The sequence below is a fragment of the Elephas maximus genome, chromosome 19 (genome assembly GCF_024166365.1).
Source record: "Elephas maximus indicus isolate mEleMax1 chromosome 19, mEleMax1 primary haplotype, whole genome shotgun sequence".
NCBI lineage: Eukaryota > Metazoa > Chordata > Mammalia > Proboscidea > Elephantidae > Elephas > Elephas maximus.
The window spans coordinates 55151359-55169423 of record NC_064837.1 but is presented as its reverse complement, the minus strand read 5'-3'; the positions used below and the strand labels follow the sequence as shown (position 1 = coordinate 55169423).

Here is an 18065-nt window from a genome sequence, read left to right as displayed (position 1 = left end):
CAGCAGCACCTCTGTGGAAGAAAGATGTGGCGCTCTGCTTCTGTAAAGACACAGCCTCGGAAACCCTTTGGGGCAGTTCTACTGTGTCCTGTAGGGTTGCTGTGAGTCAGAGTCAACTGGAAGGCAATGGGTTTAGTTTTGTGGTTTATATGAAATAGGTGTCTGGGTGGGGCAAACAGTTAGTGCTCTCCTCTGCTGACCAAAAGGTCTGAGGTTTGAGTCCACCCAGAGGCAGCTCGGAACGAAGCCCTGGCGATCTGCTGCCAAAACCCAGCCCCTGAAAGCCTCTGGAGCACAGTCCTACGCTGACACGTGTGGGGTCACCGTAAGTCAGAATCCACACGAAGGAAACTGGTCTTCTTGGGTTTTTAAATACGAAATATCTACAACAGGCAAGTGCCTAGAGACAGAAAGTAGATTTGTGGTAACCAGAGGCTGAGGGAGGGCGGGAATGGGGACTTATTGCTTAATGCATACAGAGTTTATGTTTGAGGTGATGAAAATATTTTAGAAATAGATAACGGTGATGATCACACACACACACACACACACGCACACACACACACACAAATTTTCAAGGTAACCACAAAGGAAGTTAACAAAGCTACTCATTAAAATAAAGAAGAAAAACATAAAAACTCAGTAAACACAAGATCTATAATAACAAAATAAAAGAAAATCCACAAACAAACGGAACTCAGCACAGGAAAGTAACAGGAGCAAAGCAAACGTCAGCACCACACACACACACACAAAGCACAAGATGACAGTAATAAACTCATACCTATCAATAATCATACCCAAATGTAAGTGGCTTAAATACACCCATAAAGACAAAGAGAGTGACGGAATGGATTAAAAAAAAAAAAAAAAAACCATCAATATGCTGTCTACAAGAGATACACCTTTGACACAAAGACATAAATATATTAAAAATCAAAGGACAGAAAAAATATACCAAGCAAACAGTAACCACAAGAAGAGCAGGAGTGGCAATACTAATCTCAGATAAAATAGACTTTAAGACAAAATCCACCGTAAAAGGCAGGAAAGGACATTATATAATGATTAAAGGCACAATCCATCAAGAAGACATAACCTTAATAAATATGCACCCAACAGCAGGCCTCCAAAATACATAAAACAAATTTTAACAGCACCGAAAAGAGAAATCAACAGTCCTACAATAATAGTAGGAGACTTCAACACACTGCTCTTAATAAAGGACAGAACATCGAAAGAAACTCAGCAAAGATACAGAAGATCTAAAGGCCGCATCAACCAACTTGGCCTCGTAGAAGCGTATAGAACACTCCACTCAACAGCATCAAAGTGTGCACTTGTTTCTAATGCACATGGAACATTCTCCAGAATAGACCACGTTTGAGGCCACCAAGCAATCCTCAGTAAAATCCAAAACATCAAAATAATACAAAGCATCCCCTCTGATCACATTGCCATAAAAGTAGAAATTAATAACAGGAAGACTAAGGAAAAAGATCAAATACACAGTGTCTTAGTTATTTAGTGGTGTTATAACAGAAATGCCACAAGTGGATGGTTTAACAAAGAGAAATTTATTTTCGCACAGTCTAGAAGGCTAGAAGTCTGAATTCAGGGTGCCAGCTCCAGGGGAAGGCTTTGTCTCCCTGTTTGCTCCGGGGGAAGTTCCTTGTCATCAATCTTTCCAAATCAAGGAGCTTCTCAGCACAGGGACCTTGGGTCCAAAGGACACATTATTCTCCTGGCTCTTGTTTCTTGGTGGTATGAGGTCACCATGTCTCTCCACTTGCTTCTCTCTTTTATATCTCAAAAGAGATTGGCTGAAATTGTAGATTAATCTTGTAGACTGAGTTTACATAACTGCCACTAATCCCCTCTCATCAACATCATGGAGACAGAATTTACAACACATAGGGAAATCACATCAGATGACAAAATGGTGGACAATCATACAATACTGGGAATCATGACCTAGCCAAGTTGACAGATATTTTGGGGGGACACAATTCAATCCGTGACACTGACCCTCTACTTTACCAAGCATAATGTCCTTCTCCAGGGACTGGTCCCTCCTGATAACATGTCCAAAGTATGTGAGACAAAGCATTGCCATCTTCACTTCTAAGGAGCATTCCGACTGAACTTCTTCCAAGACAGATTTGTTCATTTTTCTGGTAGTCCATGGTATATTCGATATTCTTTGCCAACACCATAATGCAAAGGCATCAACTCTTCTTCAGTCTTCCTTATTCATTGTGCAGTTTTCTCATGCATATATCATGCAACTAAAAACACCATGGCTTGGATGACACTCACCTTAGTCCTTAAAGTGACATCTTTGCTTTTTAACACTTTAAAGTAGTCTTTTGCAGCAGATTTGCCCACGTAATGCATCATTTGATTTCTTGACTGCTGCTTCCAAGGGTGTTGATTGTGCACCCAAGTAAAATGAAATCCTTGACAACTTCAGTCTTTTCTCCATTTATCATGATGTTGTAAATTGGTCCAGTTGTGAGGATTTTTGTTTTCATTATGTTGAGATGTAATCCTTACTGAAGGCTGTGGTCTTTGCTCTTCACCAGTAAGTGCTTTAAATCCTCTTCATTTTCCTAAAGCAAGGTTCCGTCATCTGCCTATCTGAGGTTGTTAATGAGCCTTCCTCCAATCCCAATGCTACATTCTTATTCATACAGTTCAGTTTCTTGGATTATTTGTTCAGCATACGTATAGTCCAGCTTCTCCAATTATTTGCTCAGCATAGAGGTAAAGATTATAGCCTAGAAACCCTATGGGGCAGTTCGACTGTGTATATGTGGTCACTGTTAGTCAAAAATTGACTCAATGGCAAATAACAACAACAACATCACATACACGTGCCTATTTACTTTTATTTTATGAAACAGTTAACATTCTAAGCACTTGAAAATGTTCATTCATTTAATCCACACAACAACCCTAAAAGGAAGGTTCTATTATTAATTCCATTTTACAGAAGAGAAAACTGAGGCACAGAGACGCTAAGTGACATGCCCAGGGTTAAACAGGTAAAAAAAAAGAAACGATTATCAATTTGACTCTGACTCCTGGCCACCTCATGTGCGTCAGAGTAGAACTGTGCTCCATAGGGTTTACTTATAGTTGATTTTTCAGAAGTAGATTGCCAGGCCTTCCTTCCAAGGTGCCCCTGCGTAGACTTGAACCTCCAATCTTTCAGTGAGCAGCTGAGCGCATTAACCGTTTGCACCATCCAAGACTCCAAGGTTACACACATAGTAAGAGGTAAAGACAGGACACAGCTCTTGGTTCTTGGTGCAAGTTTCTCTAAAGCATATATCTAAGAGGGGAATTGTGGGCTATAGAGTAAAAGAACATCCAGCTTTAGGAGATAATGCCTAATTATTGCCCAGAGAACCAATTACACTCTCACCAGCAATTAAAAGAGCTCCTATTCAAATAGACACATGAGACTATGTTGGCATCTCCTGTCTGAAGGGGTGATGAGAGGTAAGAGAGGGTCAGAACCTGGCCAAATGGACACAAAAAGAAATAGAGGAGGGAAGGAGTGTGCTGTCTCATTAGGGGGCCAGCAATTAGGGGTATGTGCCAAGGTGTTTATAAATTTTTGTATGACATTCCAACTTATTTGTAAACTTTCACTTAAAGCACAACAAAATTTTTTAAAAAACGTAAATGACCTGAGATAATCCTGAAGTAATAAAAATAAGAGAGAGTACATACTGGCTATGTCCTGCTTCCTCATTCTTCACTTCCACTCTAGGCCAAGAATAAAAGAAGGAACAAAATTTAAAATTGATCCCATATATTTCAAAATCATGCTTGCCTTCTATCAGAGGAAGATATTGAATGAGGCAGCTTAAGGCTTCTCTTTCCCCTTATGGATGAGACAGATTCAGACGGAAAACACCATGCCTGGAACTTTCTACATGTCTCTTTCATTTGAAAACCTGTGGGATCTGCCCTGAGATTATATATTTATATATTTATATTTCCAAGGGGTATTAAAGGAAGGAAACTGGGGACTTTCTAAGTCACCAGGCAGCACCTCCAAGGTTCCAGTGGGAGAAGCCAAGATGCAGCCGCCTTGCAGGGTATTTGACAGTTTGTGTCAGGAGAACTTGACGTTGGGTGGGTCAGGAATATAACTAGAGTCTGAGCCTAAGCTTTGCAGATCAAGAAATTCAGTTTTTTCCAAAACAATGAGAAGGCTCTGGGAGGACTGACAGATGTTAACTATAGGACAGTATAGACAAGTCAGCTGTTTTCACTTACAATGGAGCTTAATGCTTTCCAGAGACGAGTGTTTCACAGAGGGTTCTGATAGCTAACTTGAGTTACTTTTGCCTCTGGAAAGTATTTTTGGAATACTTATAGATTTCCAGAGTTGGGATTACCAAATCAATTTATCAGGTTGTGCCACTCACTAAAGCTGTGACTTCAAAATTTGAAAACCTAGAAGAAATGGATGAATTCCTAGAAACACACTACCTACCTAAACTAACACAAACAGAGGCAGAACAACTAAATAGACCCATAACAAAAGAAGAAATTGAAAAGGTAATCAAAAAACTCCCAACCAAAAAAAAAGCCCTGGTCTGACGGCTTCACCGCAGAGTTCTACCAAACTTTCAGAGAAGAGGTAACACCACTACTACTGAAGGTATTTCAGACCACAGAAAAGGACGGAATACTCCCAAGCTCATTCTATGAAGCCAGCATATCCCTGATATCAAAACCAGGTAAAGACACCACAAAAAAAGAAAATTACAGACTCACATCCCTCATGAACTTAGATGCAAAAATCCTCAACAAAATTCTAGCCAATAGAATTCAACAACATATCAAAAACATAATTCACCATGACCAAGTGGGATTCATACCAGGTATGCAGGGATGGTTCAACATTAGAAAAACAATTAACGTAATCCATCATATAAATAAAACAAAAGACAAGAATCACATGATTTTATCAATTGTTGCAGAAAAGGCATTTGACAAAGGTCAACACTCATTCATGATAAAAACTCTCAGTAAAATAGTAATAGAAGGAAAATTCCTCAACATAATAAAGAGCATTTATACAAAGCCAATAGCCAACATCATCCTTAATCGAGAGAGCCTGAAAGCATTCCCCTTGAGAATGGGAACCAGACAAGGATGCCCTTTATCACCACTCTTATTCAACATTGTGCTAGAGGTCCTAGCCAGAGTAATTAGGCTAGATAATGAAATAAAAGGCATCCAGATTGGCAAGGAAGGAGTAAAAGTATCTCTATTTGCAGAAGGCATGATCTTATACACAGAAAACCCTAAGGTATCCTCAAGAAAACTACTGAAACTAATAGAAGAGTTCGGCAGAGTATCGGCATACAAGATAAACATACAAAAATAAGTTGGATTCCTCTACACCAACAAAAAGAACATCAAAGAGGAAATCAATACCATTTACACTAGCCCCCAAGAAGATAAAATACTTAAAAATAAATCTTACCAGAGATGTAAAAGACTTATACAAAGAAAACTACAATACACTTCTGCAAGAAACCAAAAAAGACCTACGTAAGTGGAAAAACATACCTTGCTCTTGGATAGGAAGACTTAACATTATAAAAATGTCTATTCTACCAAAAGCGATCTACAGATTTAATGCAATTCTGATCCAAATTCCAATGACATTTTTTAACGAGCAGGAGAAACAAATCACCAATGCCATATGGAAGGGAAAGAGGCCCCGGAGAAGTAAAGCATTACTGAAAAAGAAGAGCAAAGTGGGAGGTCTTACTCTACCTCATATTAAAACCTATTATACCACTACAGTAGTCAAAACAGCCTGGTACTGGTACGACAACAGATACATAGACCAATGGAACAGAATTAAGAATCCAGACGTAAATCCATCCATGAAGCAGTTGATATTTCACAAAGGCCCCAAAGCAGTTAAATAGGGAAAAGACAGTCTTTTTAACAAATGGTGCTGGCATAACTGGATATCCACCTGCAAAAAAATGAAAACAAGACCCATGCCTCACTCCATGCACAAAAAGGAGCTCAAAATGAATCAAAGACCTAAATATAAAATCTAAAATGATAAAGATCATGGAAGAAAAAATGGGGACAACGTTAGGAGCCCTAATACATGGCATAAACAGTATACAAAACATTACTAACAACGCCGAAGAAAAACTAGATAACTGGGAGCTCCTAAAAATCAAACACCTATCCTCATCCAAAGATTTCACCAAAAGAGTAAAAAGATGACCTACAGAATGGGAAAAACTTTTTGGCTATGAAATTTCCAATCAGTGCCTGATCTCTAAAATCTACATGATACTGCAAAGACTCAACTACAAAAAGACAAATAACCCAATTTAAAAATGGACAAAAGATATGAACAGACACTTCACTAAAGAAGACATTCCGGTAGCTAAGAGATACATGAGGAAATGCTCACGATCATTAGCCATTAGAGAAATGCAAATCAAAACTACAATGAGACTTCATCTCACTCCAACAAGGCTGGCATTAATCCAAAAAATACAAAATAATAAATGTTGGAGAGGCTGTGGAGAGATTGGAACACTTCTACACTGCTGGTGGGAATGTCAAATGGTACAACCACTTTGGAAATCGATTTGGCGCTTCCTTAAAAAGCTAGAAATAGAATACCATATGATCCAGCAATCCCACTCCTTGGAATATGTCCTAGAGAAATAAGAGCCTTTACATGAACAGATATATGCACACCCATGTTCACTGCAGCACTGTTTACAACGGCAAAGAGATGGAAGCAACCAAGGTGTCCGTCAACACATGAATGGATAAATTATGGTATATTCACACAATAGAATACTACATATTGATAAATAACAGTGATGAATCTGTGAAACATTTCATAACATGGAAGAATCTGGAAGGCATTATGCTCAGTGCAATTAATCACTTGCAAAAGGGCAAATATTATATAAGACCAGTATTATAATAACTGGAGAAATAGTTTAAACTGAGAAGAAAACATTCTTTTGTGGTTACGAGACGGGGGAGGGAGGGAGGGTAGGAGACTGAGGAAGGGTGGGAGAGGGGTATTCACTAATTAGATAGTAGATAAGAACTACTTTAGGTGACGGGAAAGACAACACAATACAGGCAAGGTCAGCACAACTGGACTAAACCAAAAGCAAAGAAGTTTCTTGAATAAACTGAATGCTTCGAAGGCCAGCGTAGCAGGGGCAGGAGTTTGGGGACCATGGTTTCAGGGGACATCTAAGTCAATTGGCATAATAAAATCTATTAAGAAAACATTCTGCAACCCACTTTGGAGAGTGGCATCTGGGGTCTTAAACGCTAGCAAGCAGCCATCTGAGATGCATCAATTGGTCTTAACCCACCTGGATCAAAGGAGAATGAAGAACACCAAGGACACAAGGCAATTACGAGCCCAAGAGACAGAAAGGGCCACAAAAACCAGAGACTACATCAGCCTGAGACCAGAAGAACTAGATGGTGCCTGGCTACAACCAATGACTGCCCTTACGGGTAACACAATAGAGAACCCCTGAGGGAGCAGGAAAGCAGGGGGATGCAGACCCCAAATTCTTGTAAAAAGACCAGAGTTAATGGCCTGACTGAGACTAGAAGGACCCTCCTGGTCATGGTCCCCAGACCTTCTGTTGGCCCAGGACAGGAACGATTCCCAAGGCTATCTCTTTAGACAGGGATTGGACTGGACAAAGGGATGGAGAAGGATGCTGGTGAGGAGTGAGTTTCTTGGATCAGGTGGACGCTTGAGACCATGTTGGCATCTCCTCCCTGGAAGGGAGATGAGAGGGTAGAGGGGATTAGAAGCTGGCGAAATGGACAGGAAAAGAGAGACTGGAGGGAGGGAGCAGGCTGTCTCATTAGGGGGAGAGCAATTGCGAGTACGTAGCAAGGTGTGCTACAAGGTGTGCTAAGTTTTTGTGTGAGAGACTGACTTGATTTGTAAACTTTCACTTAAAGCACAATTTTTTTTTAAAAAAACTGTGACTTTGAGAAAGTTAAATTCTCTGTGTCTCAGTTTTATCGTCTATAAAATGGGAGTAATTGTATATACCTCACTGAGTTGTCATGAGAATGCATGTATGGCAAATAGTAGCTGGTCATAAGATCTCAATAAATAGTAACATCTGGTTATAAAAAAAAGAAGCTCCTATTGACATACAACCTCTCTAAAAACTGGTCTTGTCAGAATTCCTAACTTTTGCCAATCTAGTAGTTATAAAGTGGTATCCCATTGTATTTTCAATTTGAATTTTCCTATTATGGATTTAAGCATCTTTTCACTTGTTCAGGCATGTTTCCTTTTCTTTGAAATATTGATGTCTTTAATGGAGCCAAAGTTATCAATTGTTTATTTCATTTATGGTGATTTTGGAGTCTTACGTAAGAAATTCTTCCCCACCCTACAGACATAAAAATACTCTCCCATATTTTCTTCTAAAGGTTTTTTTTTTTTTTTAATTTCACAAATAAATCTTTAGCCTAGATGGAATTGATTTCTACGTTTGGTGTGAGGTAGGGGTACGTTTTTCCCTTTTTTCCCATATGATAAACAATAGATCCAGAATCATTGATTAAATAGTCCCTTCTTTTGCCTAACAAAAGGGACCCCGGTGGCACAGCAGTTAAGCACTCTGCTGCTAACCGGAAAGTCAGCAGTTCAAACCCACCAGCCAGTGCCTGGGAGAAAAGATGTGGCAGTCAGCTTCTGTAAAGATTACAGCCTTGGAAACCCTATTGGGCACTTGTTCTCTGTCCTATCGGGTCACTGAGTCAGAATCAGCTTGAAGGCAATGGGTTTGGTTTTTGGTTAGCTCCTTTTCCCTGATGATCTACAGTTGGATGCTTATGTTGCATTGTGCTGGGCATTTAGCTGGAGAATCTCATTTCTTGTCTAGGTTTCCTGCCTCTGCACCCTAGCTATGATCAAGCCCTGACCTCAGATATTCTACGCCTGGAGGTAACTCCAAACATGTGTCCTGTGGGATGGGGGGGTCCCCGGACCTGAGGTTGAAGGTTTCCTTCTCCTACATGCACGCACAAAGGCACACACGATGCCCCTGAGACCTGTGTGCGCATACATCATGCACACATACACATGCTTGACAGACACGTGCCCTGTCACTCACCCCGCCTTCTGCTCAGGGGGCATGCCGGAAGGAACTGTATTCTGTTGCTTATCTGCTCCTCCCCAGCTTCCTCTGCTCGAATTCTCAGTGGCCTGGAGTGCTGGGAGGCAGCTGGTGCACTTGGCTTCTGAAGACCGCTCAGATAATGAGAGGAAATGTGCTCATCAGCTTGAAGAATGCTAGAGATTTGGGGCTACAGCTCCCAGAAGCCACTCCTGATCTACGCCCTGGGTCTCTCCCTGGACCGCCATCGGCTGTTCCCTGTGAGACCGCAAAGGCCTCCCGAAATGTCCCCCTTTAGGTACTGGGGCCTGCCCATAGTCCTTCTCACCCTGCTCTGCTGCCCAGGTGAGTGGGTGCCTGGGGTTCCTGACGCGGCACATGCCAGCCCAGAAGTTGGGGTGGACAGGGGCTCAATGGGGCTGCCCCACTCCCATAGCCTTGAGTTGGGACCAGGGGTCTCAGCTTCAAAGTCACTCAGGCTTTGTACACAAAGGCTGTGACGCCATGGGTACAGGACGCTGGGCCAGCCTGGCTTCCTCTTCCCACAGGCCTGTATAGCATGTGGGAGGTCGTGGCCTTTTGGATACCAGGCTGGACAGGCCTGTAGTTTTGTGGCGTACGGATGTGGCAGGTTGAGGCTGAATTGTGGGCTGGGTGGGGTCTCAGGAAGTGAAGGGACATTGGGGTTCAGGGAAAGGTGAGGACAGACCCCTATCTGGCTGTCACACACGGCCTAGGGGACAAGAGGGGGCAGCAGAGGGCACTGCCCTGCTGGCTGTGGACAAATCGAAAATGAAACCTCTTTTCCACTGGGCCTCCAGGCATGTGAAGGAAACCTCCATCATGCCCTGGGAGGCGACTCCCTCTGTCTAGACATGGGATGGCAAGGCCTGAACAGGGTGGGCCAACCCTGGGGTTTCTTCTTGGGCCCCTGACCCTTGATCCAGAGCGCCAGCTATGCGCAGCTCCACTGAGCAGGACAGCAGGCACACCTTGCCAGGCGGACACTGACCAGTGTTTTTGGTCTTCCAGGGTCTGGTGAGGAAGCATTTGTCGTATACATGTCACCAGAGCAGGTGGTGGCTGAGCCCAATGGGTCCTTGGAGGTCAACTGCAGCACAGACTGTTCCCAGCCACAATTGGGGGGTCTGGAGACCAGCCTAACCAAGACTGTACTGGATGATCAGCCTCAGTGGAAGCGGTTCTTGGTCTCAAACATCTCCCAGGACACAGGCCTCGAATGCTACTTCATCTGCTCAGAGAAGCAGCTGTCCAAGAATGCCACTGTCAGCGTGTATCGTGAGTGGCTGCACTCTGGGGTCCTCCTCTGCCACAGGGCAGAATCTTGTCTATTGAATGTAGGCAAAGCTGCTCTCTGTCACTGCCCCTGGGCACTGTCCTCATGGCCCTGGCCTCCCTGAGCTCCCAGGGTGACAAGGAGTAGGACCCAGACAAGGTGGCTCAGAGTCTGCTCACACTCTTTACGGGCGTCCCTGAGCCTGCTGGCATCTCAGGAGCAGGCCACCGACACTTGAGTCTTGCTCAGAGGAGGACAATCTAATCCAAACCAAAACCAAACCTGTTGCTGTCAGGTCGATTCTGACTCATAGCAACCCTACAGGACAGAGTAGAACTGCCCCACAGGGTTTCCACAGAGTTCCTGGTGGATTCAAACTGCCACCTTTTGGTTAGCAGCCATAGCTCTTAACCACTCACGATACCACCAGGGTCTAACCAAGATGTACACAAATTGAAACGTTGTTCCCCAACACAGTGTTCACAGTCTCCTCCCAGATCAGTACCAGCTCCATCAACAGAGCAGCCCAGGCCACCCACCCCAGCAGTGGGGCATCATCCAGACAGCTGGGCCAGCCCTTCAATGGCCCCTTACCCCAAAGCAGCTGAGGTCTCACCCGGTATTTTTATCTTCCCCTTGTGGGCCCTTGGGAAACGTGTGACTGTCACACACGCACCCACCCGTGACCCCTGAAAACCCTCCAGATAAGGCCAGGATTCTCTCAATTATCTTGGCACTAAGGGTATCACTTGGGTCCTCCCCATTCCAACATCAGTAGATCAGATGAAGAGAAAGATGTCCTAAATCTAACATATTATCCTGGGGTGGGGGCAGGGGGGTGAGTGGAGGCAGAGTATTCTAGTTCAAAAAGGAATCCACAGTACCACCAGGTGCCCTATTTAATAAGGAATCATGGCAGTTATGAACCCGATCTTGTGAAACAATGACCGGTCTAACTCCAGCCCCCGCGTCTTGAGTGAAAAACTTCACCATTCACCTACTAATTCCAGCAGCTCTTCCCTCCAAGTCTTTCTCAACATAATTACTCAATTGTTTCATTTTTGAACATTCTATTTAATTCCTCGAGGGGAGGGAGACAGATCCAAACTTTCATATCTTCCCAGTTGGCTGTACAATTTCTGGACCTTCTCTTTGTAGATGCCTGAGCACCTCCGTTTTGTTCATTCCCGAAGCCATTATGTCAGAAAAGCCACCATCAAGTATATTCTTTACCTGCACTGCTTCCTTCTTCCTTTCCCTGCACTGCAGAGCAGACAGGCCCCAGCCCTCTTCCTTCCACCAAGTCCAGCCAGGGATCAGAGAATGCCCCGGTGGCAGGGCTGGCCCTGGTCTCGCGGGGGTTGCTGGGACTGCACCCCAACCCTGACCTGACTCCCTTCATTTCTCCCCACAGACCCTCCAAAGCAGGTGATGCTGAAGCTGCGGCCCACCCGGGTGGCCATGGGGCAATCCTTCATCATTGAGTGCAAGGTGCCCACTGTGGCACCCCTCAGGAGTCTTACCCTCACCCTGCTCCGTGGCAATGAAATGCTGCACAACCAGACCTTTGAGCAGGCAACAGCTGCCCCCGAAGAAGCCGTAGCCATACGGAATGTCACAGCTCACTGGGAGGACGGCCACCACAACTTCTTGTGCCGGGCGGAGCTGGACCTGCGCTCTCTCGGCGGCGGCATCATTAGCAGTGTCTCGGAGCCCCAGGCATTGGAGGTCTATGGTGAGTGGGAGCCAAGGGGCCTGGAGAGGGCAACCACTCCCAGCCCTTTAGGGGAAAATCCCTGCCCTGCTCTCTGCTGGCTCGGGAGGCAGAAACCAGCATCTCCACATTTAACTCCAGAGCTTTCCCTTCCTCTTCCTGTTCCCCGAAGCTCTCTCCCAACTCCCCAACTTGGACCCTGGCTGTTCCAGAGGCCAAGCAATTCTAGGAGAGCTAGACTAGTTGCTTGGCCTTTACCAAGCTGGGTGAACTCGACCAAGAGTCCCTGGGTAGTGCAGTTAAGATGCTCAGCTGTTAACCAAAAGGTTCGAAGTTCAAGTCCATCCAGTGGCATCTCAGAAGAAACGCCTACTTCCAAAAACTCAGCCACTGAAAACCCTGTGGAGCGCAGCTCTACTGTAGCACACGTGGGGTCGTCCTGAGCCAAAGTTGACTCTGTGACAACTGCTAATTAGACCTTGACCAAGTCATTCTCCTCGTTCTGGCCTTGGCTCCTCTTGACAATGAGTTGGCCCGGCTAACTTCCAAGGTCCCCTGTAACTCTGCTGTCCTGTGATTCTGGGCAGCTGAGTTGCTTGCTGTCTTTGGGGGACTTGGCATGAAACTCACTCAGCTCTGCCCAAGGAAGACTTGGTCTGGATCACACCACCCTCCAGGCCATGGTGTCCAGTAACCACATGCTAGCCCCAGGGCTGGCGACAGGTACACATCTGTCCTCACAGTCTGACAGAGGCCTGGCTGGTGGTCCTGACCCCAGCACACTCTTCTAGATGATACTTTTGGGGCAGACATCATGCACCGTTCCTCTCTGTACACAGGGTGATTGCAGCATGGATGAGTGGGCGGGTTGGGGACAGGCTGATCTCCTGGGACCAGAGACTTCTAAGGCTACTGCTCCCTCCTCCCCAGGCCTTGAACAGAACCAGATGGTCATCATCATCACGGTCGTGTCAGTGCTGCTGTTCCTGTTTGTGACATCTGTCCTGCTGTGCTTTGCCTTCAACCAGCACCAGCGCCAGAAGAGGACAGGTGTCTATGGGGTACAAGAAGCCTGGCAAAGGCTGCAAAGGGCCTACCGGACACCGCCAGCATGAGTGGCAGGGCCATGGCCATGGTGGTGGCCTCTGGACCTCAGTGCGCTTCCTAAGGGTTGTGGCCAGCCCTGGCTGAAGAAATGCATGACTAACAGCAACTTTGGGGACATTTCTTTTCCTAGTCTGAATACTAACACCTGGACTTAATTGTGTGCCCTCAATGTCTTATTCTGGGATAATACCCAATACCAGTAGGGGTGGATTTATCTCCCTCGGCTTTCCTCCCACCCCTTCCTTCACAGGGGCTCTACCAGAGCCTCAGTCAGCCCAGGCTCTGGGGAGGCCCCCTGTTGTCCAGCACAGGCACCAGAGCCCTCCCCACCCATTTAGCCCTGAGTGACTCTTTTCCCTGAGGGAGGGTGGGGGAAAGGCACCCTGGCCCGATGGGGCAGAGAGCTGCTCTGTTCCCACTCAGCTTCCAGGACCTCAGGCACTCTAGGTTGGAGTAGGACATAGCTCTGAGCTCTCTGCTCTGCCAACAATACCAACTTCCTGGGGTGGGGGCAGGGCGCCAAGGGAGCTGGCTCAGCCCCAGGGCCATCCCCAGCCAGGCTTCTCCCCACTTGCTATGAGCCCCTCTACCCATCACTCTAGGCCTTCAAAAGCTGTGGAAAACAGAAGTGGTACCCTGCCCCCCTCCCATTCTTAGGCCAACAGGAGACCCTGAGCTTTGTCAGCGCAGAGCGTGGGGTAAGGAACGAAACTAAGGGTAGGGCACTGGTTCCCAGGCTTCCCCTCTTCTAGACAGGAACTAGTGGGGCAGAGTTGGGCTTTCGTGTGGCTGCCAGGCCCTGGGTGGTGGTCTAGAAGGCTCTCACCCCAGAGCCAAGGTCAGTCTGCTAAGGATCGCAGTGAGGTGGAGAGGGGACTGATTCACCGGAAGAAAGGGCGGGTGGGTTCAGGGCGGAAGCACAGGCCACAGGCACATAGGGGGCCCTGGGTGGCTTCCACCCTCTGACGAAGCTGGCACAGGTCCAGAGCCAGCATCCATCCTCATGGCAGGCTCTCAGCGTCATAGTAATCTGGAGGAGACACAGCACCCTCACCTTTTCTCCCTCCTGCCTCAGTGGACCCCATGGTGAGGTAGGCACTTCCCCCTGCCCCACCGCCATGGCATCTGGCCTCTCTGGTCTCGTGATCCACTCTAGGCCTGCACCCCACCGCCTACCCACCCGGTCCCCTACCTGAAGCCGGGAGCACATCTACACCCACAGTCCCAGTGGCGCTGGGGGGTGGGGGCGGGGGCACAGCTCTCCTGTGATGGGGGAGATGAAGGACCCTATCAGAGGTCCAGGGGTGGCCTCGGGGGTTTCATCCATGAGCATCTCCACCCACCCCCAAACCCTGATGAGCTCTTCCAGCCCCACCCCAGAGCAGGGCCCTGGCAGCATACAGACCCCAGGCTCACTTACGCCTCCCTCTTCCTGGGGGCAGGAGTACGGGGCTGAATCCTGGGGGTGGCCTGCAGGTGGGACTGCCATGAGGGAGGGGGTAGGAGAGGGGCTGGCCAGGGCAGCAGAGGGCCCAGGGTGGGCAGCGGGCAGGGCAAGTAGTGGTGGTGGACCACCAGAGGCCCTTCCTCCTGGATCTCCAGCTCTTCCTCCTCCTCAGGCTCCTGGTGACTCTCCAGGTAGACCTGGGGATTGTGGGAAAGGGGGAGGTGCGAAGATGATGACACAGGATCAGGCTCTCCCTCCCCCACCCCTCGGTTCCCTTAAACGATTTCTTCAGATCCACACTGTAATCACGGCTACTGTTTATTGAGCATCTCCCACCTGTGAGCAAGGCACTGTGTAGACATTTATTCCTTATTTTGCAGATGGGGAAACTGAGGCTCAAAGAGGTTGAACTACTTGTCTAAGGTCACCTAGCTAGTAAATGGTAGAGCAGGGACTGAAGAATCCAGTTGTGACCCCAGAGCTGGGCTGGGTCCACCCGGTGCACCCGGCCTCATCCTAGCCCCTGCCCCCACCCATGCTTATCACTGAGATGGTGCTCGCCCTAAGGGCCCCTGAGGCCCTGAGGGTGGGGAGGCATGACACCTCTGTCCACAGTGTTACATTTGGGATGGGGATGGGGTGGGACCCGCAGGAACGGATTACCCAATAAGCAAAGTACACACAGGCTTACTTGTGCTTAGTTTCTAATCTGTGGTGCATGATTTCACATGGGTTTCCCCACGTGTGAAATAGTGCACTACAGATTAGTAAGTAAACACAAGTAAACCCATGTGTACCCTGCTTACTGGTTAATCCACCCCTGGAGCGGGGGACAGACAGCAACAGCAGCTCCTCAGCGTCTTCCTCTGCTGGACCCCAGCCTCTCCTTGAAAGCCTCTCCACTTCCTTCGGGCTGACCCACCTCCTCTTTCCACCCTGCCTGAGCTTCTCCTGACCTGTCAGCCTTGGCCAGCAGCCCCTGTCCTCCCTCCCAGGCACTAGTGCCAACCTCAGCTCTTCATTCATTCCTCCTTCTCTGACCATGTCACCTCCCAAATGGTCCCTGATAGGGTTCCTTCTCCAGTTAAGAGGCACTCCCGAGGCACCGCCTTCCAGAAACTTCCCTAGCCTCTGCTCGCTCCTTTCCTCCACTTCCCTGCTCACAAATCTTCAGGGTGACCACTGGTGGTAAAATTAAGCTCAGCCTTTGAGGCACACCCAGGAGTTCATTCCTTCATCTGTCTCCTGACTCTGCCCCTGTGACCCTGGATAGTGGGCACATCCAGGCTTTGAAGGGCTGGCTCAATGCCACCTGCTTCTCCTCGTTCCTCATCCCCAACCAAGTGTGGGCTCACACTCTGAACCTCCATGTGTAGTCACAGCTAATGCTGGCTTGTACTCATAGATATCCACTGTCTTGTCAGCAAGTATCTATTGAGCCCCCAGTAAATGTCACCTACCGTGTCAGGCACCAGGGTACAGTGGGGCCTGCACTCCAGTGGGGGGATGCACTGCAGGGAGACTTCCTTAAAAAAAGCCTAGGTCGTCTGGATTTGGGGACCCCCGTGGAGGCTGACAAAGGGCCTGGCACACAATAGATGCCAAACACACCCAGCCAGACTGGTGTGTGCTGGCTTCCCCACTCCTCTGCCACCCACTTCTTTTCCCCAGGAGGGCGAGCCGGCCCCAGATGACCCCGGTAGCTCTCCATGCTTCGGCCCCCGTACCTCCGAGCTGCTGGCGGTCGGCTCAGGGGTCAGCGCCCCAGCCACCAGGCGACTGAGCAGCACCTGGTGCATCTGCGCGTTCTGCAGCATCATTAGCTCCAGCAGCTCTGGGGGCAGCAGTTCAGCAAGTCCGCGCCGGGCCTTCCGTACCTGTGTCCCCGCCCCTAGCCCAGAGCTCTTCCCAGACTCCCAGCCCTGGGCGCTGGGTAGTAGGGGCGGTGCAGGGGAGCCCAGATAAGGTGCAAGGCGGAGGTGGGGAGGCGGCGAGGGATGACCCTGGAGTCTCACCTTCCATCACACGGCCCGCCTGCGGGGGCTGAGACAGGACGACCCACGGAAGGGCCTGCAGGCCGGTCACCCAGGGCTAGAGGACGGGGGAGACAGGCCAGGAGGAAAAGGGATAGGAGTGCGTCGCGGGCTCTAGCCCCACCCCTGCGGGTTGCACCCCTAACCCTGCCCGTGCCGCGTTCTCCACGCATCCCCTCCTGCTCAAATCTCTTCCTCTTGGATTGGGGTCGATTTCCTCACCCCCCCCCCCGCCTCCGAGGTTCGGCCCCTCCGCCCCCCAAGCCCGCCACTCCCTCCCCCAGGCCTCAGGTAACGCCGGCTCTGCTCCCCGGCCCAGCCCTCACCGTCGGGGCTGCGCTCTGTGAGGGCGGGAAGCCCCAGTTCCCTCCCGCCGGAGCCGCCATGGCGGGCGTCAGCAGGTCAGCATAACCAAGGCGACGCCGCAGGGGCCGGCTCCTGTCACGCACGCGCGGGCTCCGCCCTGGTGCCTAGGGCTCCCTCCGCCCTCCTCTCTCCGACTCTGGAGAGGTGGGGTCCCTGAGAAACCCAGCAGGAACCTGTGTCTCTGCGAGGGGTCCAATTCAAGCCCCCCTGCCCCGCGCCAGGGCAGCGGGAACTTAGTGCCTTGTGCCTCTCTGTCCTTCCCACCCCCACTCATCCCCAGCACCGGGCCTTGGGGGCGGGACATCTCTATGGCGTGCATGCGTGGGATGGAAGGCGGGCCCCCACCCCCACACTCGGTTTCCAGGACCCAGAGCCGGATTGGCTCAGACGACGAGTTAAACAGGAACTGACAATTTCGTAGGAGCAAAGGGGTAGGCTTGGGGGCCAGGGAAGGTGAGTGAGGACGGCTGAGGGTGTACATCTTGTTGCTCTGTGAGTCAGAGCGGCGTCCTGCGCACCGAATAGTGGTTTCTGGAGCCGACCAAGGCAGGAAGCACCGGCCAACTTCACGGAAGAGGCTGGGGCTCTGGCCAGGAATGTGCTACCGACCCCTAGGTTCTCCCGCGGCAGCTGCTTGCTCCCTTGTTCTCGGCCAAGGCGAAGCCACTGATTTTCAGAGGTGAAGGAGCTTGGGGAGTTCAGCATCAGCGACCCCGTTGTTGGAAAAATTACTAAAGCATGCCTCTTCGAACAGGGACTAAGCAAGGTCTTCTCTGCTAAGAACAGGTGAGGGGGAGATCTATTTCAGCAGCTGCGACCATCCTAAGATAGGCCCTAGGCAGCAGTCAAGGTAAATCCAGACAGGAAGCTGGGATTAGCACCTTGAGCTGCCCTTCCTCCACCGTCCATGTCT

General features: G+C 48.8%; 3 protein-coding genes across 8 annotated transcripts in view; 2 read left to right on the top strand and 1 right to left on the bottom strand.

Moving 5' to 3' along the window:
• LOC126062229 (intercellular adhesion molecule 2-like) overlaps window positions 1-13157 on the top strand; it is a 33915-nt gene extending 20758 nt beyond the window's left edge. Inside the window, exon 5 of the mRNA XM_049859502.1 lies at window positions 13078-13157. The gene's annotated coding sequence lies outside the window, so the exon portion shown is untranslated. The remainder of the gene's footprint in view (window positions 1-13077) is intronic.
• The window catches only part of PRR29 (proline rich 29), a 33254-nt gene extending 15803 nt beyond the window's left edge, over window positions 1-17451 (bottom strand). For 2 of the 4 annotated variants that reach the window (XM_049859505.1, XM_049859507.1), the window contains exons 1-3: window positions 17113-17451; window positions 16769-16844; window positions 16481-16587 (exon numbers count right to left, since the gene is read on the bottom strand). In XM_049859505.1, the coding sequence (XP_049715462.1) occupies window positions 16481-16587; window positions 16769-16844; window positions 17113-17172 (243 nt within the window). In that variant the 5' untranslated portion in view covers window positions 17173-17451. Of the gene's footprint in view, window positions 1-11899; window positions 14337-14498; window positions 14570-14726; window positions 14951-16480; window positions 16588-16768; window positions 16845-17112 lie in introns of those variants that run through there. The other 2 variants (XM_049859504.1, XM_049859506.1) reach the window with 2 other exon arrangements.
• LOC126062228 (intercellular adhesion molecule 2-like) lies at window positions 9255-13461 on the top strand. Of its 3 annotated transcripts, none has more exons than XM_049859497.1 (4): window positions 9255-9533; window positions 10221-10487; window positions 11900-12220; window positions 13130-13461. In XM_049859497.1, exons 1-4 carry the CDS (start codon window positions 9362-9364, stop codon window positions 13312-13314), a joined length of 945 nt encoding a protein of 314 aa, XP_049715454.1. In that variant the 5' UTR covers window positions 9255-9361; the 3' UTR covers window positions 13315-13461. The 3 variants fall into 3 exon arrangements, with proteins under 3 accessions (XP_049715454.1, XP_049715453.1, XP_049715455.1); XM_049859498.1 differs by lacking the exon at window positions 13130-13461 and adding an exon at window positions 13039-13058 and having other exon boundaries at window positions 9279-9533; XM_049859496.1 differs by lacking the exon at window positions 13130-13461 and having other exon boundaries at window positions 9273-9533; window positions 11900-12975.
• Window positions 17452-18065: the final 614 nt, after the last annotated feature.